General features: G+C 43.5%; 1 protein-coding gene across 2 annotated transcripts in view; it reads left to right on the forward strand.

Annotated features, from left to right (window-relative positions):
• MXRA8 (matrix remodeling associated 8) overlaps positions 1–20,695 on the forward strand; it is a 41,873-nt gene that overhangs the window by 10,820 nt on the left and 10,358 nt on the right. Inside the window, exons 1-4 of one of the 2 annotated variants that reach the window (XM_030017683.2) lie at positions 10,182–10,587; positions 18,186–18,206; positions 18,642–18,950; positions 19,532–19,633. In XM_030017683.2, the coding sequence (XP_029873543.1) occupies positions 10,539–10,587; positions 18,186–18,206; positions 18,642–18,950; positions 19,532–19,633 (481 nt within the window). In that variant the 5' untranslated portion in view covers positions 10,182–10,538. Of the gene's footprint in view, positions 1–10,181; positions 10,588–18,185; positions 18,207–18,641; positions 18,951–19,531; positions 19,634–20,695 lie in introns of those variants that run through there. The other variant, XM_030017682.1, reaches the window with a different exon arrangement.

Here is a 20,695-nt window from a genome sequence, read left to right on the forward strand (position 1 = left end):
TATATCCTTTCTTTCCTCTGTCCTAAGCTATTATATAGTGGATTTTGTTTTGTGAAGCACCTGCTGTGTTCCGCTCCAGAATGGTGACATTGTTGTCATGGGTGAATGTGATAATTTTGAAAAGGCTTTGGCATTTTGGGGGAAGGCACTATGGAAATGTTCCTTCGGTTTTACTAGAAAGTAGTAACGGCTAATACTGGCTTAGTGTGCTTTGGAGGGATGCTTTTGCTTACTGTTCTGCACCGTAACTGAGACACTCACCCCTCTACTCTCTTATTGAAGTACCAAATTTAGTACTGTAGCATAATACTCAGATCTCTGGACAGAAGGAGCAATGCTGGTTCAAGCAAATAGGTTTGTATGCAAAAATAGAACACTTGATTTCTAAAGGAGGCAAAGCAAGCAGCACCCCGTTTTCTTCAGCTGAAGTTATGGTTTCCAGAGTCGCTCTTGGATTGATCTAGAGCAAATGCACAATTCACATAGACTACCCTTAAAAGTTGGCCAGGCTCCATGCTTGTGTGTCTAAATCTGGCAGCAGGATTATATTGCATTATGGAAAGCAACCTCCTTTCAGCGAAAGTATTTTTATTTTAAATGAAATGGCCTGCAAACCTGAGGTAAATAATAAAACTCTCTGGGAGGCAACCTTTGAGCACCCTTTTCAGAGCCAACCTATTAATTTTTCCACTCTTTCCCAGTCATTTCTGATCTCAAAATAAGATGCTGTGCCTGGAATCCCACTGCTTAATTATTTTAGGCGGGTACAGCAGATGGGCTGCAATTAGTGTAAGGAATGGTGTTTTCCTTCAAAAGCTCCTAGTACCAGAACACTGTTCCCATGTACAGAGAGACTGAAAGATGTGGTTTGAGGCACAATGCTGATGGTCAGAAAGGGGACACAAAATGTCATCTCTCAGCTAAATGTGTCCGCTCCCTGAGTACTCTGAGAACTTTTTGCTTCTTCACAGAAATAAACAGTGCTGTGTGCTTGTGGTTTAAGCTTTTCCCCTGTTAGATGAACTTGACCTACTGCTGCCTGTGTGTGAGATTGCTGGAGAACTGCTCTGGAAAAGGCATTCTGTTTAGTCCTCTCCACTAGCACTGAATCAGTGCTGTTAGTGGGTGATTGCTGCTCTTAATGTTGTTGAATTTTGTTTTAATTTTGTTTTGCATGGAAGCTTAGCAGGTTGCTTACGAAAAACACAAACAGAAATAGGGAGTTAGGGAATAACAATTACGGCATCAAAGCCTGTTTAATATATGTGAATCTTCCTCCTTCATAGTGCTTTTAGGTTCAGACCTGGATGTCCTTCTTGTTTCTGATAAAGGAGAGCAGAAGCGCAGGGCTTCTTGGTGATGTATCTTGCAGCGGGGCCCGAAAGCACTGGAACTTCTGTGACACTGCCAGCCTTGTGTTGATGAGCGTCCCATCATAAAGTTTCGGCAGTACAGCCAGAGACTCTGCTGCTAGGTTGTCATTCTGCCTGTGGCATTGTGCTGTGTTCGCGGTCAGCCAGGACTACGGTGTTGTCAGCCTGCTGGGCGTGTGAGTGAGTAGGAGTACTGGACAGTGATGCAGGATTTCTGGACGCTGTTCTTCAGTGGCCCTTGGTCCTGTCTCTTCCTCAGAACCTAGCTTCCTTATCTAGCATTAACAACTTCCATGTAAACTGCCTTGAGATCTGGAATGGAGAAGTGTGCAAAGTGCAGGCCTCTTCTGTGCAGAGGAGTGTTGCTAAACTGAGAGATGGGACCCGGGTCTGCCTGTCTGGTGCCTTTTTTCTGGAATTTAGAAAGTGGCTGAGTAACAGCCAGGTGGAATGTCACAGTTCTGAGCTGCTGCCTTCTCTCACATTTCTTAAGACAAACACACTGGCTGAGTAAAAGTTCAAAGTGGTGATTTGATCCCTCAATCATTTCCTCCTGAATCTCCGTGCTGTCTGCCATCTGCCAAATTGGACCAGTACTAGGTATCTACCCCCTAGAGGGGAGCCTAGTGGTTTCAGTGTGGATTTGAAAAAGCGAAGACGCCATAGAACCACAGCTCCCATGGGAGTGAGTCAGTCCCGTGTCATAGGTTGGATACCCTTCTGTCTCAGGCACTTGATATTCAGAAGTTAATTTAGGGGGATCATTTGTCTGTATAGATCTAGAAGTTTTGGGGGCACTCAGTTGCAAGTGGTAGCTTGTTAGGAGCCCTGAAAAAAAATCTCCCTGCTTCCTAGCAAAACACAGTTGCTGGCTGCTGCTGTGAACCTTAGAGGAAGATTAACAGATGCATATACATGAACAGAGACAACTCCTGAAGTTATGATTGATGGTAACTCCAATTCAGATTTGCATATTTTTCCATCCCCTCAGGAACTTCATGGTTCATGTAGTGATTTTGAGCTCATACCTGCTTTTTTCTTTTTGTTTCTTTCTTTTTTTAAATTCTGTGTGTCAGAAGACACTACTGCCTCTCAGAATAGACTAGGAGATAAGTACTTAATATTTGAAACAAAATAAAATTTAAAAAATGTAATTTCACTGTGGTCTTCTGAAAAGAAGCAGCAGGTGGTAATGACTCTTGTTTGCCCTAGGGAATCGGAATACTGGAAAAAGTCTGAGAGGCAAGAGGGATGCAACAGGCCACTGTAAAGTTAAAACCCAGGGTTCTGTCCAAATTATGTCTGAGTTCCATGTATCATTGAAGCTTTCCAGAGCTGAAGGAAAGAGATTTTTGTTTAACTCTGCCCTTCAGTCTGCTTCCTTGCAAGTCTTATGTGCACAGTGAGGCTTCATATAGTGCCAGGGCTTTCTACGCTCCCTGGGAGGACAGAGGCAGCATAGTCTAGCGAGTGAGGTACTACTAGGCTGGGCTGTATTCCTAATTCTGCCACTGATCTGCTATGTGAATTTGGGTGACTCATTTCCTTTTGTGTTGTATGTCTCCCTCCTGCTCCTGTCTGTTTAGACTACAAACTTTTCCTACGAGAAGCTGCCTGTGCTATATATAAAACCTGCTTATATGGAACAAATAAACACAAGTGTGATACCACCAATAAAAAGACCCTTGCAAACATGGATGAGGGACCAGAAAAAAACCCATAAAATGTGTTTTTAGGTTGTCTATTTTTAAAGACATTTTAACTGAAACAATCATGGCAAGCTAGTTACAATGAAATCTTTTTTTTTTTTTTTTTTTGACTGAAGAGAAATTATTTTCATAGGGAACTGATTTTCCAGATTCGCCTTTTTACACGCTTTGGTTTATCCCAAAGATATTAAACTTAGTATCTTAAGAGAAAACTATAATTTACACCTGCTTTGTGGATGTCAGTGAGGTGCTTCTTTGTGTCTCTATTTGCATTCCTGATTTGCTTGCTGCTTGTTGTTTTCCCATTTCTCATTGGTCAGTATTTTTTTAGGGTGAGGACTTCGATTCTGTATGTACCTTCTCTATCACAGAGGGATCCTGATAATGGTTGGTGCCTATGGATATCATGAAATATAATAATAATTTTGATACTTGATATCTGAGAAAATGCTGGCTACACACGTGGAATTCTGTTTCTGTGGCTAGCCTAGATATAAGATCACAGCCCATTATTACTGTCATCTAATGAAACTACTCCTTTAGCTGTAATAGGAGGCACTGCTATAGCGCAGGGAACTGTAGATTTAAACCCTGATTAAGATTTGTGAACTAAAAATGAGTTCAAAAGAAAGTAATAGAGGAAATAGAGGTTAGTACTAAAGTGTTCCCTTGATCAGGTACCTTAGACAAGGTCTTTGCTGCTGAAATTGAGGAGGTTGTGCTTAAATTAAATACCATTGAAAAAAACCCAAACCAACGAAAAAACCAAAACAACCACCTCAGTAAGAACATTTATTATCTATTGGGGATTTAACCAACTTAACACAGCCTAACTGCATCTGCTTCGGGTGCTTATTTGGAACAATGTGGAATTTGATGCTGATTTAAAAGAACTATTTTTACTATCAGAAATATTTATTATTTACAGGGTTTTGACAGTGATTTTCACAGGTTATGAATGGTATGATACATTGTATGAATAGGCAAATCTATTTCGCACCAGAAAAACCATCTGGTGAAGCACAGCTATGTGGGATCTACAGAAAAGACAAGGTGATTCTGCATTCTCTTTCCTTTTAATGAAAAGGGTAAGCTAATTTCACCATTACCTAAAGCTCTTTAGTGGTAGGATTAATGAACTGATGGGTATTTGTGGAACACAAGGTTTTATGAGGAAGATTCTTAGCAGGTGTAAACTGACATAGGTCCGTTTTGGTTAGTATAAGCTTTCTGATTTATATCTGCTAAGTATCTGCCTCTGATGATTTTTTGGGCACATAAATCCATTTGGCTTTTCTCCTCGCACTGAACCCAGCTTTTTGGATTTAGTGTTGTGGCAAAATCGCCAAAATGCATTTTTATCTTGGAAAAATAATCTTCAGGCTTCAGTCTGGGGGAAAAAAAAAAAAGTCTGTGTTGGTTTCCTGGGCAATTTCTCTGTTTTTGTAACTGGTTTCTATTAATGGTTTTGAGATGAATCCCAGGAATCTGAAGCTGACTGCTTTCCAACAAAATGGGGTGTTTAAATATCGTGCCATCCGAAGATGCTAGACGACAGGAACCACTGAGCTGTAGAGATGCCTTACGGCAAAAGATGCAGACAGAACTCTCTGATCTGTTACGAGGACAGCAGTGCTGGAAGAACATATAAACACACACATGCACACATATTAATCGATTCAGTAAGAGAGCAGTCTGCTTCAATGCTGCAGTTTAACTCTTCATCTGCACATATCTAAGTCTCTGCCAGGCAAGCTGCAAAGCTCAGTGCGTTAAGCAGAAGATCAAAAACTTCTTAAGATTCCCTCTAACTAAATACCTTGCATACCTGTACGCTCACATTAATTAATTTATGCTCCAATGCCTTTAGCACATAGGGAAGTAGAACCTTCCAGCTGGAGATCCAAGACAGGAAAAACTTGAGGAATTGAATGCAAAGGACGGCCCCTAAATAATACTTACTGTTCCTGGGCAACCCTCTCATTTTGCTTCAGGAGTGCTTGGGCATAGCATTGCACTGACTACCACTATGGGGTGGTTTTGTGGACTTCACCTATCTCTTTGCTGGAAATGGGTTGTCCCAGGGGTATTATTAACTGTTGCCATGATATTGTTTTATACATACCTAGTATAAAGGGTGTCAGAGATCTGCCATTCTCATACACTAGGCATGTCTATTTGCGTTAGCTGCTGGTTTGGTGACCGCAACACAGGCTGGTGATCACAGTGGACTTGAAGGAAATAAAGCAAAGCAGAAAAACATCTGGCCAGACCCTCAACTTGTCATTCTGAATATGCTCTTCAGAGAAGGCAAATCAGGGGCTTTAGCGTTTATGGCTAGGGAATAAACATTGTAATGCTGGGTCTGTAAGAGGTACGTGGCTTGTTACATCACTGGAATAATGACAGGCTTCATTTGACAGCCCTGTTATTGTGGTTGGGTTTCAGTTTTGTCGTTTCAGTTCACAGCTCTTGCTGCAAGTTGGATTATTTCAGGCTTGCTTATGGGATTCATTGCAGCTGAAAGATTTATTTTAATGAGAAAAGCTTTGCAACCAAATGAAGCCTCCCGGGAAACGCATACCCTCTGGTAATTCACATGGTTCTGTGTTACATTGCTCTTTTCCATCAGCAGGCAGTGCTAAGGCTTCCCCTACCCACACCAGACCTTTCTTAGAAAGGGGGAGTCAATATGGGTGCGTATTTATCCTTCTGCGTGTTACAGGTTGATCACACTACTGGCATGACAAAGGTGTTTTGAGCAATTCCCACTAGAAGATAAATGGTGTCGGTGTACATTAACCCTGAACTGCAGTACCCCTGCCTTTCTCTCTTTTGCTGTTCCCGTGCAAAGCTCTATTTCTGCTCTGGTTTTGGCTTTGCAGGATCCTTGCTACCTTTGTCACTGTACCTGTCAGTTAGCACTCTTTATTCCCAAGCTGTAGCATTCCCTACTACTTTTAAGTTCTAGGAATTATCCTTGCTTCTGCTCATTGGTAGATATTTTCTCCTTTCCTTTGATCAAGGCAGAGTACTATGGGTCCTGTATTTAAAGAAGATCTAAAGAAGTTGTTGGTAATAAGCATGGAGCGTTGACAAATCCAGTACTTAAGGCCTTGTACTGTACTATGTGTCTTTGTGTCAACAGAGCATTAATCCTGTCATTCCTTTTTAATGCATTACATATATTTATAGCTGTGAAAATGGGGCGGAAGTGGCCACTTCCACTCCTGCTTCCCAGGGTTAATGGTTCTCAAAATTGCAATAAAACAACGGAGGGTACCTCTTGGCATCAGACTTTCTTCCCAATCTGATACTTGCTCAGTTTCTAGACTGGTGGTCTTCAATTCAGATTTATTGGGAGGTCTTTCAGTGCAGCCTGCAGCTATGGAAAACAAAACTGTTAAAATGGAAGAGATCGGGAAGAGGAAACTTCCTGGCAGGCATGGCTTGCCCATTATTGTTTCCCACAAGCCAATTAATCTTGTGGCCCCTGCACTGTCTTTGGGCAGAGCTTTTTTCCACCTGAGTCGCCAGCATTTCATATCTGAAATAGATATTTCGTCTCTATTTCAAATCACCATATTATTCATATCTGAAATAGGGGTGACTCTGGAAACACGGGAGCCTTTCTTCTCCCTGCTAACCTGATCTGTGATGAGGATGGCAGGCGCAGAGCTCCACGAAGCAAAAACACTCGTGTTGGTGCTGGAAGGTTCCTTTCCCTTGCATGGATGAAGTTGTTTCCTTTGGACAGGATTTGTTGTCAGGGTAGACAGCTGTATATGCTGCAGCGGGCAGCTACGGGTAGCTTCTTGTTTTGAGAATCAATACCCAAAATACCTCTGAGAGTGAGGAAGGAGAAAGGCTAGGGAACACTGGACAGGTAAGCCTCCGTGGAGAATCTAGTTAAAAATTCAGCTCCTGACCGGGCAAAGTGTTGACACAGCTGCCCTTACAGGATCTCTTTAGACTAGCAAAGCTCTAGGAAGACAGGGCTGACTAGGGACTGTGCAGAATTAAAGACTGGGGAAAAGGCAAAGATCTGTGAAATAGCCTCCTGTGTCCCTTTCCTTCTCTCATTATGAACCCCAGAGAAGCTGTTGCTCTTTCCTTCCAGTGGGTGATTTTCTTTAGGAGACTTCAGGGGGTTTGGCCTGAACTTGGCTTCTTTCAGTCAGGAAATAGCCAATTCATGACAGCAGCAACCACAGCAGTCTACATCCATCCCAGAAGTCATGCAAGAAACAGCCAGTAACCTCTGCAGTGCCAAAGCTAGGAGGCAGAAAGGTGGAAAAGCAACCTGGAATTGCAGCCTGGAAGGTTCTGCCTGCGGTTGAGAGAAACCAAGGGAAGGAGAGGGTGCCGTATTTGCTGTCTGCGCAATGGGAACAGCATCTTGCCTCCCAGCCAAACGTTTTCCAGACTCCGCTCTGATGACGCAGCTGAACAAAAGGCTGTCAGATTTGAACCTTTCATCTGGCTCCCTGACCTGACAGAGACAACAGCAAAGGCTCCTTCTTCCACTAGACTTCTGGCTCAGCAACAGGCCAGCACCTCAGCTGCTGTAGATCAGTGTTGTCTTTGTTGTAATGCCTGAGAACCCGGCAGCAGGTTTTCGGTTTGGGCGTAGTAGGAGCCTTTGCCGCATGCAGGTCGTTATGGAATTGGACTAATGCAGCTATCTGAGGCTTGCAAAGACAAGCCTATGTTTTTGCATTAGGGTTACAGTTGGACTGGACATGTGAACATACAGGCTATTGGCACAGCTCAGCTGATGAGTGTGGGAACTTGGACTGTGAGTGACTGTGTATCTAATTACCCACAAACTTCTCCGCTTAACATAAATGACAGAGTTGACATTTTCAGTGAAATTTTGTGGGGTTGTTATCTGAAGATTATTTTTAGACTTTTCACTAGAAACAAACCAGCAGTTATCTGGATCTGTTTTGGACAGTGTGAAGACCTGCTGGAGTTAAGAGTAGGCTTTTTTTAATGGTCAAATTATTCAATAATAATAGCTCCAGTTTCTTGGAATTTCTTTGGAAGTGTCTGGTTCTGTCTGCTGCTGGAGACAGGATCCTGGACTAGATGAAGTGCTGATCTGATTTAGTCTGGGTGTTTCCAAAGTTTCCCTTGTTGCAGAGTGTAATTATTTAGATGTTTGTTTATCTTTTTGTTACAATGCTTTTCTCATTCCCAAAACACAGGCCCCTCTGGGGTAGAGGAAATCTATCTTCTGGTATACTAGATAGTACAGAAGAATGTCAGAAGGAAAAATTCAAGTGGGGCGATTAAGTTTATCTCCATGGAGTGCCATGGGAAGGCTACCAGCTTATATTTTTAAGCTTTCCTGTGAGAGTCCCACATGTATTTAGCTATGTTCTACAGGTGGACATTTACAAACTCTAAGTTTTAATTCCCTTTCCCCAACATTTTCCACTTGATGACTGATTTGATTGTATTGTTAAATCCACTAAACACTGTTAACCATAAACAACAATAATCTAACAACAGAATGCAAGCAAACAGAAAGCTTTACCGTATTTTATTTTTTAACGTATACTAGCAGCGGCTACACTGTTTCCTGACTTTATACTCCTGTAATTTTCCTGCAAGTCTTGTATTAAAAGACTCCTTTCTTATTCAATCCCCTACATGGATTAGGTTGTTAGGCCTACAGAAGGCCAGATTCAGATGGAGCCATATTCCAAGTCTAAAGCAACATTTACACCGTTCGTACCCACATCCGAAGGCTCTTTATGGAACAGGGTGTTGAATACTGTGACTCAGTGTCTTTTACCATCTTGTCCTGCTTGAAAATAAAATAAAATTTTCCACTGAGAATTACTTGCTTTTTTTCAGAGCTCAGACTTGGACTGATGTGGAAGAGAAATGTCTTAACACTTACAGAGTCAGCAGAGGAGACCAACTTAAACCAGTTTAGGGCCTGTTCTAAATGGTTCAGCCAGCAGCCTGATTAAGCTGTTCCCACTACCTGTGAAGGTTGCTGCCCTCTTCAGGTTAGGCTGATAATTTTTCAACTGTTTAAATGGTGGCATGAGGGCATGATTTCATTCCGTGCTTGGTTAGCCCTGCCATTTTAAGGAGTCTGTCCCCTCTGAACATCCCGCAGCATCTAAAGAAGTAATCCCCTAAACTGAAAAAATTACTCTCTCTGGTCTGCAGATGCAAACTAAGGTGATCTGAACTTTAATTGGTCTGTGAGTATATACACATAAAGGGTGTATGTAGATTTTCTTTTGTAAAGCAGTGTTTGGAGTTTAAGAATTTACTGCTTCTTTCTCTGCTGTTTGTCATTGATTGTTTTCAGTAACTGCGTTATCCTAATCATTGTGGGGCACAGTGAAGTGGGTTATATAAACACACTTAAATACATCAGTACAGGCTTTAGGAACTGGTTAATGTAATTTAACAGTCTTTCCCTTGAGCAAAGACTGCTGAAAATTCAGTCATTGCTTGACGCTGTTGCTGTCTCTTGGCACTGCTGTCAGGGCTGGTATTATCTCATGAGTACGTGAAGGAGAAGAGGAGCAGCGCATCAGGTCTTCTGTGGTTAAGGTTACTGCAATGTGTTGGCTGTTTGTCTTGGTGCCAGTCAAGCAACTGCTAGCATAGTTCAGTTCTTGTATGAAGGGCTGAAAGCAGAAGTTCTAAATCTGACCCAGTTTTCTGTGTTCTGGCCTCTGTGATAGGGAAACCTGTTCCCCACATTGCAGTATTCTGGGGCTTTTAGTTGCATTCTAGGCTCTTTTGCCTGCACTGCCCTAAGCTCCCACATATTCAGTCTTTGTCATTATTATCCTTTTGCTAAGATAGCTGCTATTAAGCCCTTGCTTACAAATTGCAGGACAGAGTAAATATTGTTTTCTAGGTTGTCTTTGGAGACTTGACCTTGAAGTAAAACCATATGAGGAGACAAAGATCAAAAAACCACTGAAGGCAACAGAATAAATCCAGTCTCGAGCAGACAGCTGGATGAGTGTCAAACAAAGGAAGGAACAGCTGGATCAAGTAAAGCACAAGGAAAATTAGTTCCATCCCTAGGGGGAGGGAGAAAGATTGTTTCGCGAGCCCGGAGCTGTATGGGACCAACTTTACCAGATGAAACTTTTACATCAAAGTCAGGGGCAGATCAGAAGGTCCCAGAGGGAGGGGAAAGAGAAGAGTGGGTGTTCATAGTAATTGTGCAGAAAGCGTTAGGGAAAGGAAGGAGGTGGAGTGTGAGTGTAGGGGGAGAGCAGAGTGGGGAGGTGGGGAATTGGAAGTTGTAGGTGGAGTAATTCTGCAGAATATGAGCTGCTGTCCACAGCTTTCTGGATGTAAATTGATGAGGTCATAGTGTTTTCCAGTTACCAAAAAAAAAAAAAAAGTTAAAAAAAAAAGTCTTCAACTTGTTTTTCAAGAGAGACGAAAACACGGAGAAGCTGAAGAAATGGAGCAACTAGCAAAACTCCTTCTGTGGCAGATTTTGCTTCAGCAAAGTAAGCTCCTAGCTGATCGGCATGATGTTACTTGTTTTTATTTCAACTGCAGAGGACGGGGCTGGAGGTTAGCTAGAAGATTTTGAACTGTTATCTTTGTAAGATTTTGCTCAGATTCCTAAGTTAGCTGTGTTTTCGTCTGTGACGGGAGGATTTCTCATGCTTTTTGGAGAGGAAAGGGGAGAGAATGGAGAAATGTTTGAGGTTGTTTAAGCGGTACTCTATTCAGCATGTTTGTGCAATCTATTTTTTCCTATCAGTTATCTCGATCAGCAAATTCAAAAACAATAAGCTTGAATGTGACTACAGTAAAGCTTGCATAGTTAGATTTACATGATCCAAAGTTATTTTACACTTTTGAAGAGGCAGAAACAGCTGGTATGTGTGTGTGTGTGTGAGTGTTCAGGACGGAGGAAAAAATTAAAGTGTTTTTTTGTTCTGTGGTTTTTTTGTGTGGTTTTTTTTCCTGTCAGCATAAAAACAGAGACATAGGGATTCACTTTTGGGTAAGGTGCAAGAAAGGGATGAGGACAAGTCTGATGAGCTTACAATAACAGAATGGCTTGTACCTTTTCCTTAATCACAGAGTTTTCTGTAAGAGCTGAAAGCAGATTCAGGGTCCTGAGAGCCTGGCCGCAAGCTAAACAGAGAAACCCCAGTAAGGCTTGGATGGCAGGAGGAGATTTGAGGATTAATTGCAAAACCCCAGCAAATCCACACTTGCAGCACTTTGGGCTCTAAGGAAGGCACCTGTGAGCAAGGACCAATTACTGCTCTAAGAACAGTGTGGAGAGACTTCATCAGGGTGCTGACAGTAGGAAGTGAGGAGCACGAGTTTTTTGGGGACCGGCGTCTCCCCTGATCTTCACAGCCCTGTTAATGAAAGGCTGTGGCTAGCCACCTGAGCCTCTCAGAATTCCTCAGTATGTAGATGGAGTAAGCTGAAGAGTCCTCAGTTTGGTCCTTAATTATCGTAGTTTCCGTGTCATCACATCATCCCCAGTTTTGCAATGCCTCAAGGCAAGGTTTAGGAATTGGCGACATATGGGATCAGTCATAGGGACAGAAGGGTTAAAGTGCCTCAGAAAACTAGTGTGGGGGGGTGGGTTAAGCCTGGAGAAGGAGGAGAGGCCACATATTGTATTTCAGAAGCACCAACCAGTCCCGCTGTGGTTTAGCGTGTTGGCAGAGCTTGGGGAGCACCCAGGGCAGGAATAGCAGGTTGGGTTGCTGTAGAGCAGTGGAGGAGCTGTGCAGAAGCAACAGTATCCCACCTGAGGACGGGTGATCTCCGACAGACTTTTTTCAGGCGTATTTTGGAGAGATAACCGTCCCTACGCCAGGCAGCCCTGCTGCTTGAGTCGTGCTATCCCCACCCAAATCAGGTTATAACATAATGAGCGGAGACGAGAAGGGAGGAAATCTGTGCCGCTCCATATTGCAGAGATGATCCCTTCTTGAGAGCAACCACACCCTCAAGCGTTAATGTCTCGCAGGGAGGAACAGCACTGTGTTTGGAATGGCTCTACAAACTATTCTGTGGGCCTAGAGCCAACATGAAGTGCACAAAGCAGAGAAGGGTTTATAAAGCTGAGCTAATATCTGAACTGTCTTGTGAGAAAGTTAGGGCAGATCTGTGAGGGGTCCCGATTGTGCAGTGGCCAAGATGGCGACTGGTTTCTTGTACAGACAGAGGGCTTTTTCCTTTCTGCCGAGGCAGCACATTCTTGCTTTTTGCCGATTCATGGGCATGTTCCTACCTGCAGAGGTAGGTGAGGTGTTGGAATTGTTGGGACTCTTCCAAGGGGGGAGTTAAGGGCTCTCCAGTCCTGACGTCCTTTTTGAAAGCAGAAGAACTGCTGTTGAGAAAGTTGTCGCAGGAAGCCTTTAAAAATAAACAGACATAGAGACTTAGAAAATTGTTCTACTGGAAAGCTTAGTCTTGCAGTCCTAGGCAGCAGGGGCAGGTGGTGAATGGGCGATGTCTGGGTGGAACTGTATTGCTCACTATCTCCCTCCTTTGCCTCTTCGAGATGGGCCCAGATGTTATTCCTGGTTACTGGTCAGTGGGTTTTTAAAAAGTGGCTATCAGAAGAGAGCTGAGCTCATTTGTGTAGCTGTTACCTTGATGTTACTGCATCCTAAGCCATTATGGCCTCTTAGACGCTGGCTCAGCTCCCTAGAGAGTCAGGATGGAGCCACTGCCATTCTCCAAAAGTATTTGGAAATAGCTTGGTAGCACAGGCTGCTGTTTTTGCAATAACTGTGTGATGGCTCTACAGAGACCATTAAATCCCCTGCATAGACAATGGGATTTATGGGAGAGATAAGGAATGTGACACATACAGATTTCATGAAGAACATGTCCTTTCTCTAGGACTCGACCACCCCTCTGTGCCCCTAACGTAAAGGGGATGTCGCTTCCATTTCCAAAAGAAAAAAGAAGCTGAGGCAGACCAGGAGACACTAGAGAAGGTCTGCAAAGGAATAATGAGCTGAGCTTACTTAGGCAAGCGGAGTGTCAATCTCGCAGACTGCTGTTTCAACCCGCACACCTGGTGGGTTATGACACTCGGTTCTCCAGTGGCTTCTTAGTTTGTTTTCTTTCCTGCCCACCACTACAGTCTGGACTTCAGTGGTGCTTGTTGCTTTGTAAGGCACTGTTCCAGGCAGCTTATCTTCGCTCTGCTGACATCAATGGCAAGGCTCTTCCCGATTTCAGCAGAAACACTGCAGGGGGAGCTGGTATTGTCATGTCCCATGGAGTGTGTATGCCACTTGGCACTCAGGCTACCACTGATGGTGTTTGCAGTTTCCTTTTCTGCTCTGGTAGTCTTTCATCCTCCAGTATGAGGCAGGAACTTGGTGGTTTCATTAACACATGCATCTACTTGTGAAGCAGACCCTCTGCCAGCAGCTATCTCCAGGAGGAGAGAAGCGGTGGTATCATTCAGGCAAGACTCAAGGGACAGTTTTCTGTTTGAACTGCTCCAAGGACACTGCCTAGAGACCTCTGAGTATGTACGATGTCTTTCAGAGCCTAAGGCTTTTACTTCTAGTTTGCCTGCAGTTTTTGTGGCTTAATTCTTTACTTGAAAAGTGGATGGGATTCAAGAAGTAAGAGCTGGCTCTGCCTTTTACAAGGGATTAGGAAACACTTCTGCAGGCTGCTTTCCTCTTCCTATATTGTGGGACCAGCAGAACACCTCTGGGATCCTGCTGAGAGGCATGCTGAGTCTGCACAGAACATGTCAGAGGACAGCATATAGATGTCTTTTTGTTGTTTTTTTGTGACTACCTCACACAGAGAGGACAAAGTGATTATCCATCATATGGTATTTGAAATTTTAAAATGAGAAGCTACAGTGACTTCTGTGTTTACAACTATTAAGGTATTTGGTGTTTTTGAAGCGCCAGGTCCTGGAGTCCCGTGATTACAAAAGTCTGAGCTTTTATTAGGTGCATAAATACTCCCTGATTTTATAGTTGCAGGTTGGGAAGTGTGACTCATCAAAATAACTGCTTCCAGTTTACCCCAATCCTGTAGTTCATAAGCTGTCAACTTTACTGGGTTGTGGATATGTCTGCCTTTGTTCAGTAGCTATTGTGTTATACAAACAATAACTTTAAAAAGCATGGCTGGGGGACATGTCTTGTTTGCTCTGCTTGTCTCACATAGCACAGTGAGGTCTCATAGCAGAGGGAGGAGACTGAAAAGAGAAAAAGGCTTATTCCTTCTTTAACTACTGCTCTATGTTCAGGTTATTGAAGGTCAGTTGTTTTAAATTCCATTTTCTCCAGGCATACAAGAGATCAGAGACATTCCAGATTCCTTAGATTTCTAAGTGATCTCATTTACAGCCATGTCAATAAGTTTGAGTCTTATCCGTGACCTGATACATGTGTGCAGATTTCCAGCATTGCTGGGGAATCAGAACAATCAGTTCTTCCTTCTTTGTCTTGTGGAGTTCCCATGCCTCTTGTAAAGACTTGTCTTTTCTTTCCCTTCTAGAACTTTGCTTATTGGCTGCTATGCCGCTGTCTTTTTGATATTCGCACCTACCGCTTTGTCTGAGACTATGAATGATACCCTAGGGCGGGCTTCAGACCTGAAGCTTCTGTCCAGAATCTCTGCGTGTGCACGTGAGTGTGCGCAGACATGCAGTGAAAAACACTTTCTCTTCCACGTCTCGTCTCTGTGCTGAACTCCAACACAATACTTAACTTCGTTTTGCATGGGTTTTGTTCTAGCGCGTAATGTCACTGTAACCCTGGGCAGTTCAGCTTTGCGTGGCAACACTCAGCGAGTCAAAATAGCAGTATGGTAAAATGCAGGCAAGGCATCAACACATCCCTTTTTCCCAACAGGAAGCAACATCTCCTGGTCACTGAGGGGCAGACCTAGAAAGACCCTGGAGTATAATTATGAAGTAAGCGAGAGTGCTCCTGCCCTGCTTCTTAGGGAGCTGCTAGCAGAAACTTTAAGAGCGGAGGGAAGAAGAAGCTGTCAAAACCCACAAGACAAGCTTTTCTTATCTGAAAGCTGTTACATTACAGACAACTTCACCGCTTCCTTGTTTCACAGAGTTGTGTTTGGAAGCGTGCTGGAGAAACGCATGTAGCTGGCTGACGGGGCTCCAGCAGCAGCCTAGCCTGGCAAAAGGCTGCTGTGGGTGGGATAGAGAGTTAGGACCTGGGTGGTCCTCACCATGGCAGTAGGACCAGCTAAAAGATACAAAACCAGGGGTTAGTGCTATTGTTAGTTTAGGGCTGCGACAGGCTGCTGAGCAGAGCGTATTGGAAGGCTTCGGTGGATACTTTTGTCGGTTGTTAGATTTATGATGCTGCATTTGGGCTCAATGGTTTTTATATTAACTTGCAAGAGGGAAGGAGAAAAGTAAATGCATTCCTCTTGTTGAGCCAGGAGAGGATGTTTCTGCAGCACCAAAATCAATTTGCTGTTAATGAGCAGTAATGTAAGACTCTGGAAGCACTGGCTATGCAGCCAGCCAGCTCATAGACACCACTCCCTAGCACACAAGTCGCTGTTCGTGTTGTGATACTGTGTTGTTCCCTTGCCACAGGGCAAACCACCAATTCAGACACGTGGGCATTGCTTTGTCACACTGGTACAAGTGGATGCTGTTGTGCAGAGAGCTGGTTGTCCTGTTGCAAGTGAGACTTTCTCCTGCAGAAAGCCGATTTGGTGCTATAAAAGAGCTTTGTATCATTCCTTTGTTGTTCTAAGCTGAATCTTAAGTCCTGGCTTCCAGAGACAGAGGCTAGCAGCTTATCATATTTTACCATCAGGCATTTTGCAGCCTAATAGGAGAGACCATCAAATGATGGAATTGTCTTGTGTATGAAGTCTCTTTCTTATATCCATCCTAGACTTCGTCCTAGATTTTTTTTTTCTTTGTGGTGCTGAGATTATAAAAGTAGAAAAAATAACTTACATTTGGAGTGTCTTTGAACTGGCAGTTCAACAGACGGCGCTGCTCATTTTTGTTCTCTGGTGTCACTGCCCAGTGTTTGTGATAGGAAAATGAAAGGAAACAGAGTTTATTCTCAGCCCATGCACTGGGGGTACGTTAAAATAGGCCCAGTCTGGAGTTAATTTATTCTCTTTTGACGTGCATAAATTCCAGGGCTGAAAAAAAATACAGCCTTTGTCTGGAGGACATTGTGCCTATGACATTAGCAGGACAAAACATCTAATGATCTTGCTGGAACCCAGTTGGGCTTGACTGGTTAGAGAGATGAATGATGTCATTGTGTTGGGAATCTGAATCGTACTCTCAAAGCATGATGCCAGGAGACCTCCTAGCCCCCTCCTACACAAAAAGCAGGAGGGACTGGACCAGAGAAATGCAGAAACAAAGGCATTAGTTCATGTCTTGCAAAGTTCTTCCTGCATAGATCTGAGTCACATGAGTTGGAGGGAGTTGCAGTTGCGTCCAGAGCATTACAGTGTTAACTGTGCAGACCAGGAATGTGAACAGGAGAGATCGGGGGGGCACGCTCCCAAAACGAGGATGTGTTTGCCCAGCAGAGTGCTGACAACAGTGCGTGTCGTGAGTGTAAAGCAAAACAGCCAAGTCATATCACTCCTCATTTGACAGGTGGATTCAGCATACTGCAGTTACAGAATTCCCTCAATGCATTAATCCCACCATCAATTTTATAGGAGTTTGGTTTGGAGTCTTGGAGATGAAAGTTATCTTTTGGCCCTCAATCTAGCGCATCAGCAGTCTGGATCCACATCCCTGTACTTGGGCAGTTCTAGCCCCCAGCGAATGAGCTGGGATCAGCTCTGTCTCCAAGTCTATTCAGGCCTTTGCCTTAGCAGAGAAAGTTGACTGAGATGTGGGTGTCTGCTGGGGAAGAGATGGAAATGAAACTGTCACATTCATTTCACAATGGTCAAACAGCACAAAAATGAACATGGTTTTAACTGGTCACATCTGGGTAGTACCCCTCTACTCCGCTCTGGTGAGACCCCACCTGGAGTACTGTGTCCAGCTCTGGAGTCCTCAGTACAGGAAAGACAAGGACCTGTTGGAGCGGGTCCAGAGGAGCACCACAAAAATGATCAAAGGGATGGAACACCTCTCCTATAAGGAAAGGCTGAGGAGAGGTGGGGTTGTCCAGCCTAGAGAAGAGAAGGCTCTGGGGAGACCTTATCGTGGCCTTTCAATACTTAAAGGAGGCTTATAAGAAAGATGGGGAGAAACTTTTTGGTAGGACCTGTTGCAATAGGACAAGGGGTAATGGTTTTAAACTAAAAGAAGATAGATTCAGGCTAGGTAAATGGAAGAAATTTTTTACAATGAGGGTGGTGAAACACTGGCACAGGTTGCCCAGAGAGGTGGTAGGTGCCCCATACCTGGAAACATTCAAGGTCAGGTTGGACGGGGCTCTGAGCAGCCTGATCTAGTTGAAGATGTCCCTGTTCATTGCAGGGGGGGTGGACTAGATGACTTTAAAGGTCTCTTCCAGCCCAAACTATTCTATGATTATATGAACTGTTCTTTGTCTACTGTTTCTGCTGGTGCCTTGTCATTATGCAGAACCAATACCAGATCGTAAGATAATACTGGTGCCTCCCTTCCCCCTGCCCGCTCCTGCCGCCTTGGGTTCTTGTTTTTGTCTTAACCAACTTTTGTTAAATAGTTTCCCCTTGGGCAGAAGAGGCCTTTCACATAGTTTTGGTGGGTGACGCATTGACAGATACCTTTGGTGTAATGTTTGAATAGCATGGTGGAAAAAACTCTGTGGCTATAGATGGTATGAAATAAAGACATGGGCTGTATGAAATTCAGTTGCAGGCTAAGTATATCCCACATTGCTCTTAAGTTTGTTGGGTCAGGCACTGTCTTTTGCTCTGAGTGTACAGGATCTGCTGCAGCATGGACCAACCAAGGTCTGAGCCTCTGGGCTTAACCACAATACACATGTTAAATAAGTATATTAACAGAAAAGGGAGGAATAGATGGAATAATAACAGAGGAGGTGGCTGCTGACTATGAGTGTATTTGTAGTTGGGTTTTTTTTCTTTTGTTGTCAGTAACAGTCTTTTTTTTCTTCTTCTTTGACAGGTTCTGTTTATTTATATTCAGGTGAGTGACACCTTTGTAATCTGCCTGGTTTTGTGATCATGAGAAGAAATGAGAGGAACCCTGATTCTATGACATGCAATGGGGGTTTCACTGCTGACTTCCATAGGCATGAACCATGCATCCCATGAACTAGTATCTGTAAACTTTGATTAAACTGGGAGTTAGGATTAGGAAGGGTAGGTAGGACAGCTCAAATCTCCAATCCTGTTAACAGACATCATAGACATTGCTTTCACTGAATGAAATCAGTGTTCGTAAGTGGCTTTCTATTGTATTTCTTCATGAGAGCGCTCTGTGTTGGTCTTGAAAGTTACTTTGTTTTGGGTAGAAGGTGGGCAGAGATTCTAGGACTGGTCTGAGTCCTACTCTAGTGTCTTCTTCACATGCCATTAATCTGGTAACTCTGTTTTTTTGTTCTTTGCTCTTGGCTCTCAGTCCCAGCTGACGCCTCAAACCCAGACAGTGTTGTAGTGTCAGTGTTAAATATCAGTGCTACATTGGGGTCACAGGCTGTTCTGCCCTGCAAGAGTTACCGCATGGTGTGGACCCAGGATCGTCTGAATGACCGCCAGCGTGTAGTCCACTGGGATCTGTACAGCAACTACTATGGAGATAACAAGATGGAGAGGCTATGTGACATGTACTCTGCTGGAGATCAGCGTGTATACAGCTCCTACAACCAAGGGAGGATATTCATGCCCCAGAATGCATTTACAGATGGCAACTTCTCCTTGGTGATCAAAGGTAACTAAACAGCATCTTTTCTCCCTATGCTATCTGCAGAATGGAGGATTCATGACTAAATTAACTTTGTGTTTTTCAGTGAAAGTGGCTATTTTACAGAACATTTTCTATAAATAAATAAATATCAGTCTAATGAGGTCAATGAGGTTCTCTGAAGTACTGGCAATAGTGTTTTATTTCCCTTTGAAACAGTCTCATTTTAAGAGAGGATTGGTAACAACTCATTGCCTGAAAGTCACTTGGGCTTCTTGTGGACCTTTGACTATTTTGGTTCCTGAATTATAAAGCCAAGATTGTCATTCTTCCTATGTCTGCTCTTAGCTAAACTTAAATCAGCTTTCTCTTTCCATCTCTTAATACAAATATGTTCCACACAAGCAAATATACTGAACAAATTATTATATTAGGTGAGATGATTCTTCTCTGTTTAGCCCACCCTGGTGATAAGGATGGGTTAGAACTAAGTTATATAAAGGCCCTTTTGCATCCATACAAGCATTTGGGAAACAGTAACAATGACAAAAGTAATCATTGCCTCAGTATAAAACATTCAACTTCCCCTCTCTTCTCTGTTGTACTAGATGTTGCAGAGAGTGATGAAGGCACGTATTCTTGTAATCTTCACCACCACTACTGCCACTTATACGAAACTGTGAAAATCCAACTAGCTATCACCAAGACAGGTAGGTGTGGCAGACAGCTTGGTGTTCCTTTCTGCAAGGGACCTGGTCTGGCAACTGGAGTCCAGCGGCCACCAGGACTCTGTTGGTGGGGCTTGTCTGCTGATTCACGTTAGGCCTTGCATGCTGTTCTGCTAGTGTCAGAGAAGAGTGGTGTGGATGCAAGGTTTTGCCCATGCCTTCTCAGTTGCAGGTTCAGGGCACAGATGCCACAAGAGGCTTGGAAAGCATCGGAGTCAGTGGTGCTCACTATGCCGTTTGCGATCAGATTCCATGAGTTTCAGAAATTTTATTCAATGTGTATATTGATGAATCTCTCTCCTTTCTTGGCATGTGCCAAACAATGCATGGAGCCTGTTAAGTTAAATGTTTACTTTAGGCAGCCCAATGAGCTAACTGTCCTGTTACTGCTCCAGCAGTAGAACATCCCTAGTAACAATCCATCATCTGTCAGGTTAGCCACAAAGATCTGCCTTGTACATTGGTTGGTGAGCTAACCCTGAAAAGTCTGTAGTTAAAAAGCCTCCTCAAGTTACCACACCTTAACTCCAGCTCTAAAAGCAAGCTTGTAAGGGATCTTGGCAACTGCAGTGTGTGCCACCCATGCATCACTACTGTGTCATTTAAATCAACCTTTGTATAATGCACAAGTGGAGCTGCTGGGGCTGATTGTGCTGGGAAGCTGTTGAAGGGCTGATGGGATAGTAGAGAAGTGCATCTCTTCTGCTGCTGTTCTCACAGCTTCTGTGCAATAAAAAAACCCGAGCAGGCCTGTGAGCCCCAATCTGCTCATCTGTGTTTTGGTTCTTTTGTTACTCCTTTTCAAGAACAAAATACAAAACAGTGGTTCTTGAACTCCTCCAGTAATTAGGGCATTTGTGGGTAGGAAAGCATTTCCTGCTTGGAGAATTGGGATACAGCATATTGAAGATGAAATCTGTTATTCTCGTTCCATTCTTAGTCTGTAGAGAGGATATACTTCCTGCTTTCTGAAGCAAAAGATTAACTCTCAGTTATAAGGAAGAGAAAGTGGTCTTGCTTAATGCAGTGACCTAGGATGTAGAA

This window comes from Aquila chrysaetos, chromosome 6 (genome assembly GCF_900496995.4).
Source record: "Aquila chrysaetos chrysaetos chromosome 6, bAquChr1.4, whole genome shotgun sequence".
Lineage (NCBI taxonomy): Eukaryota > Metazoa > Chordata > Aves > Accipitriformes > Accipitridae > Aquila > Aquila chrysaetos.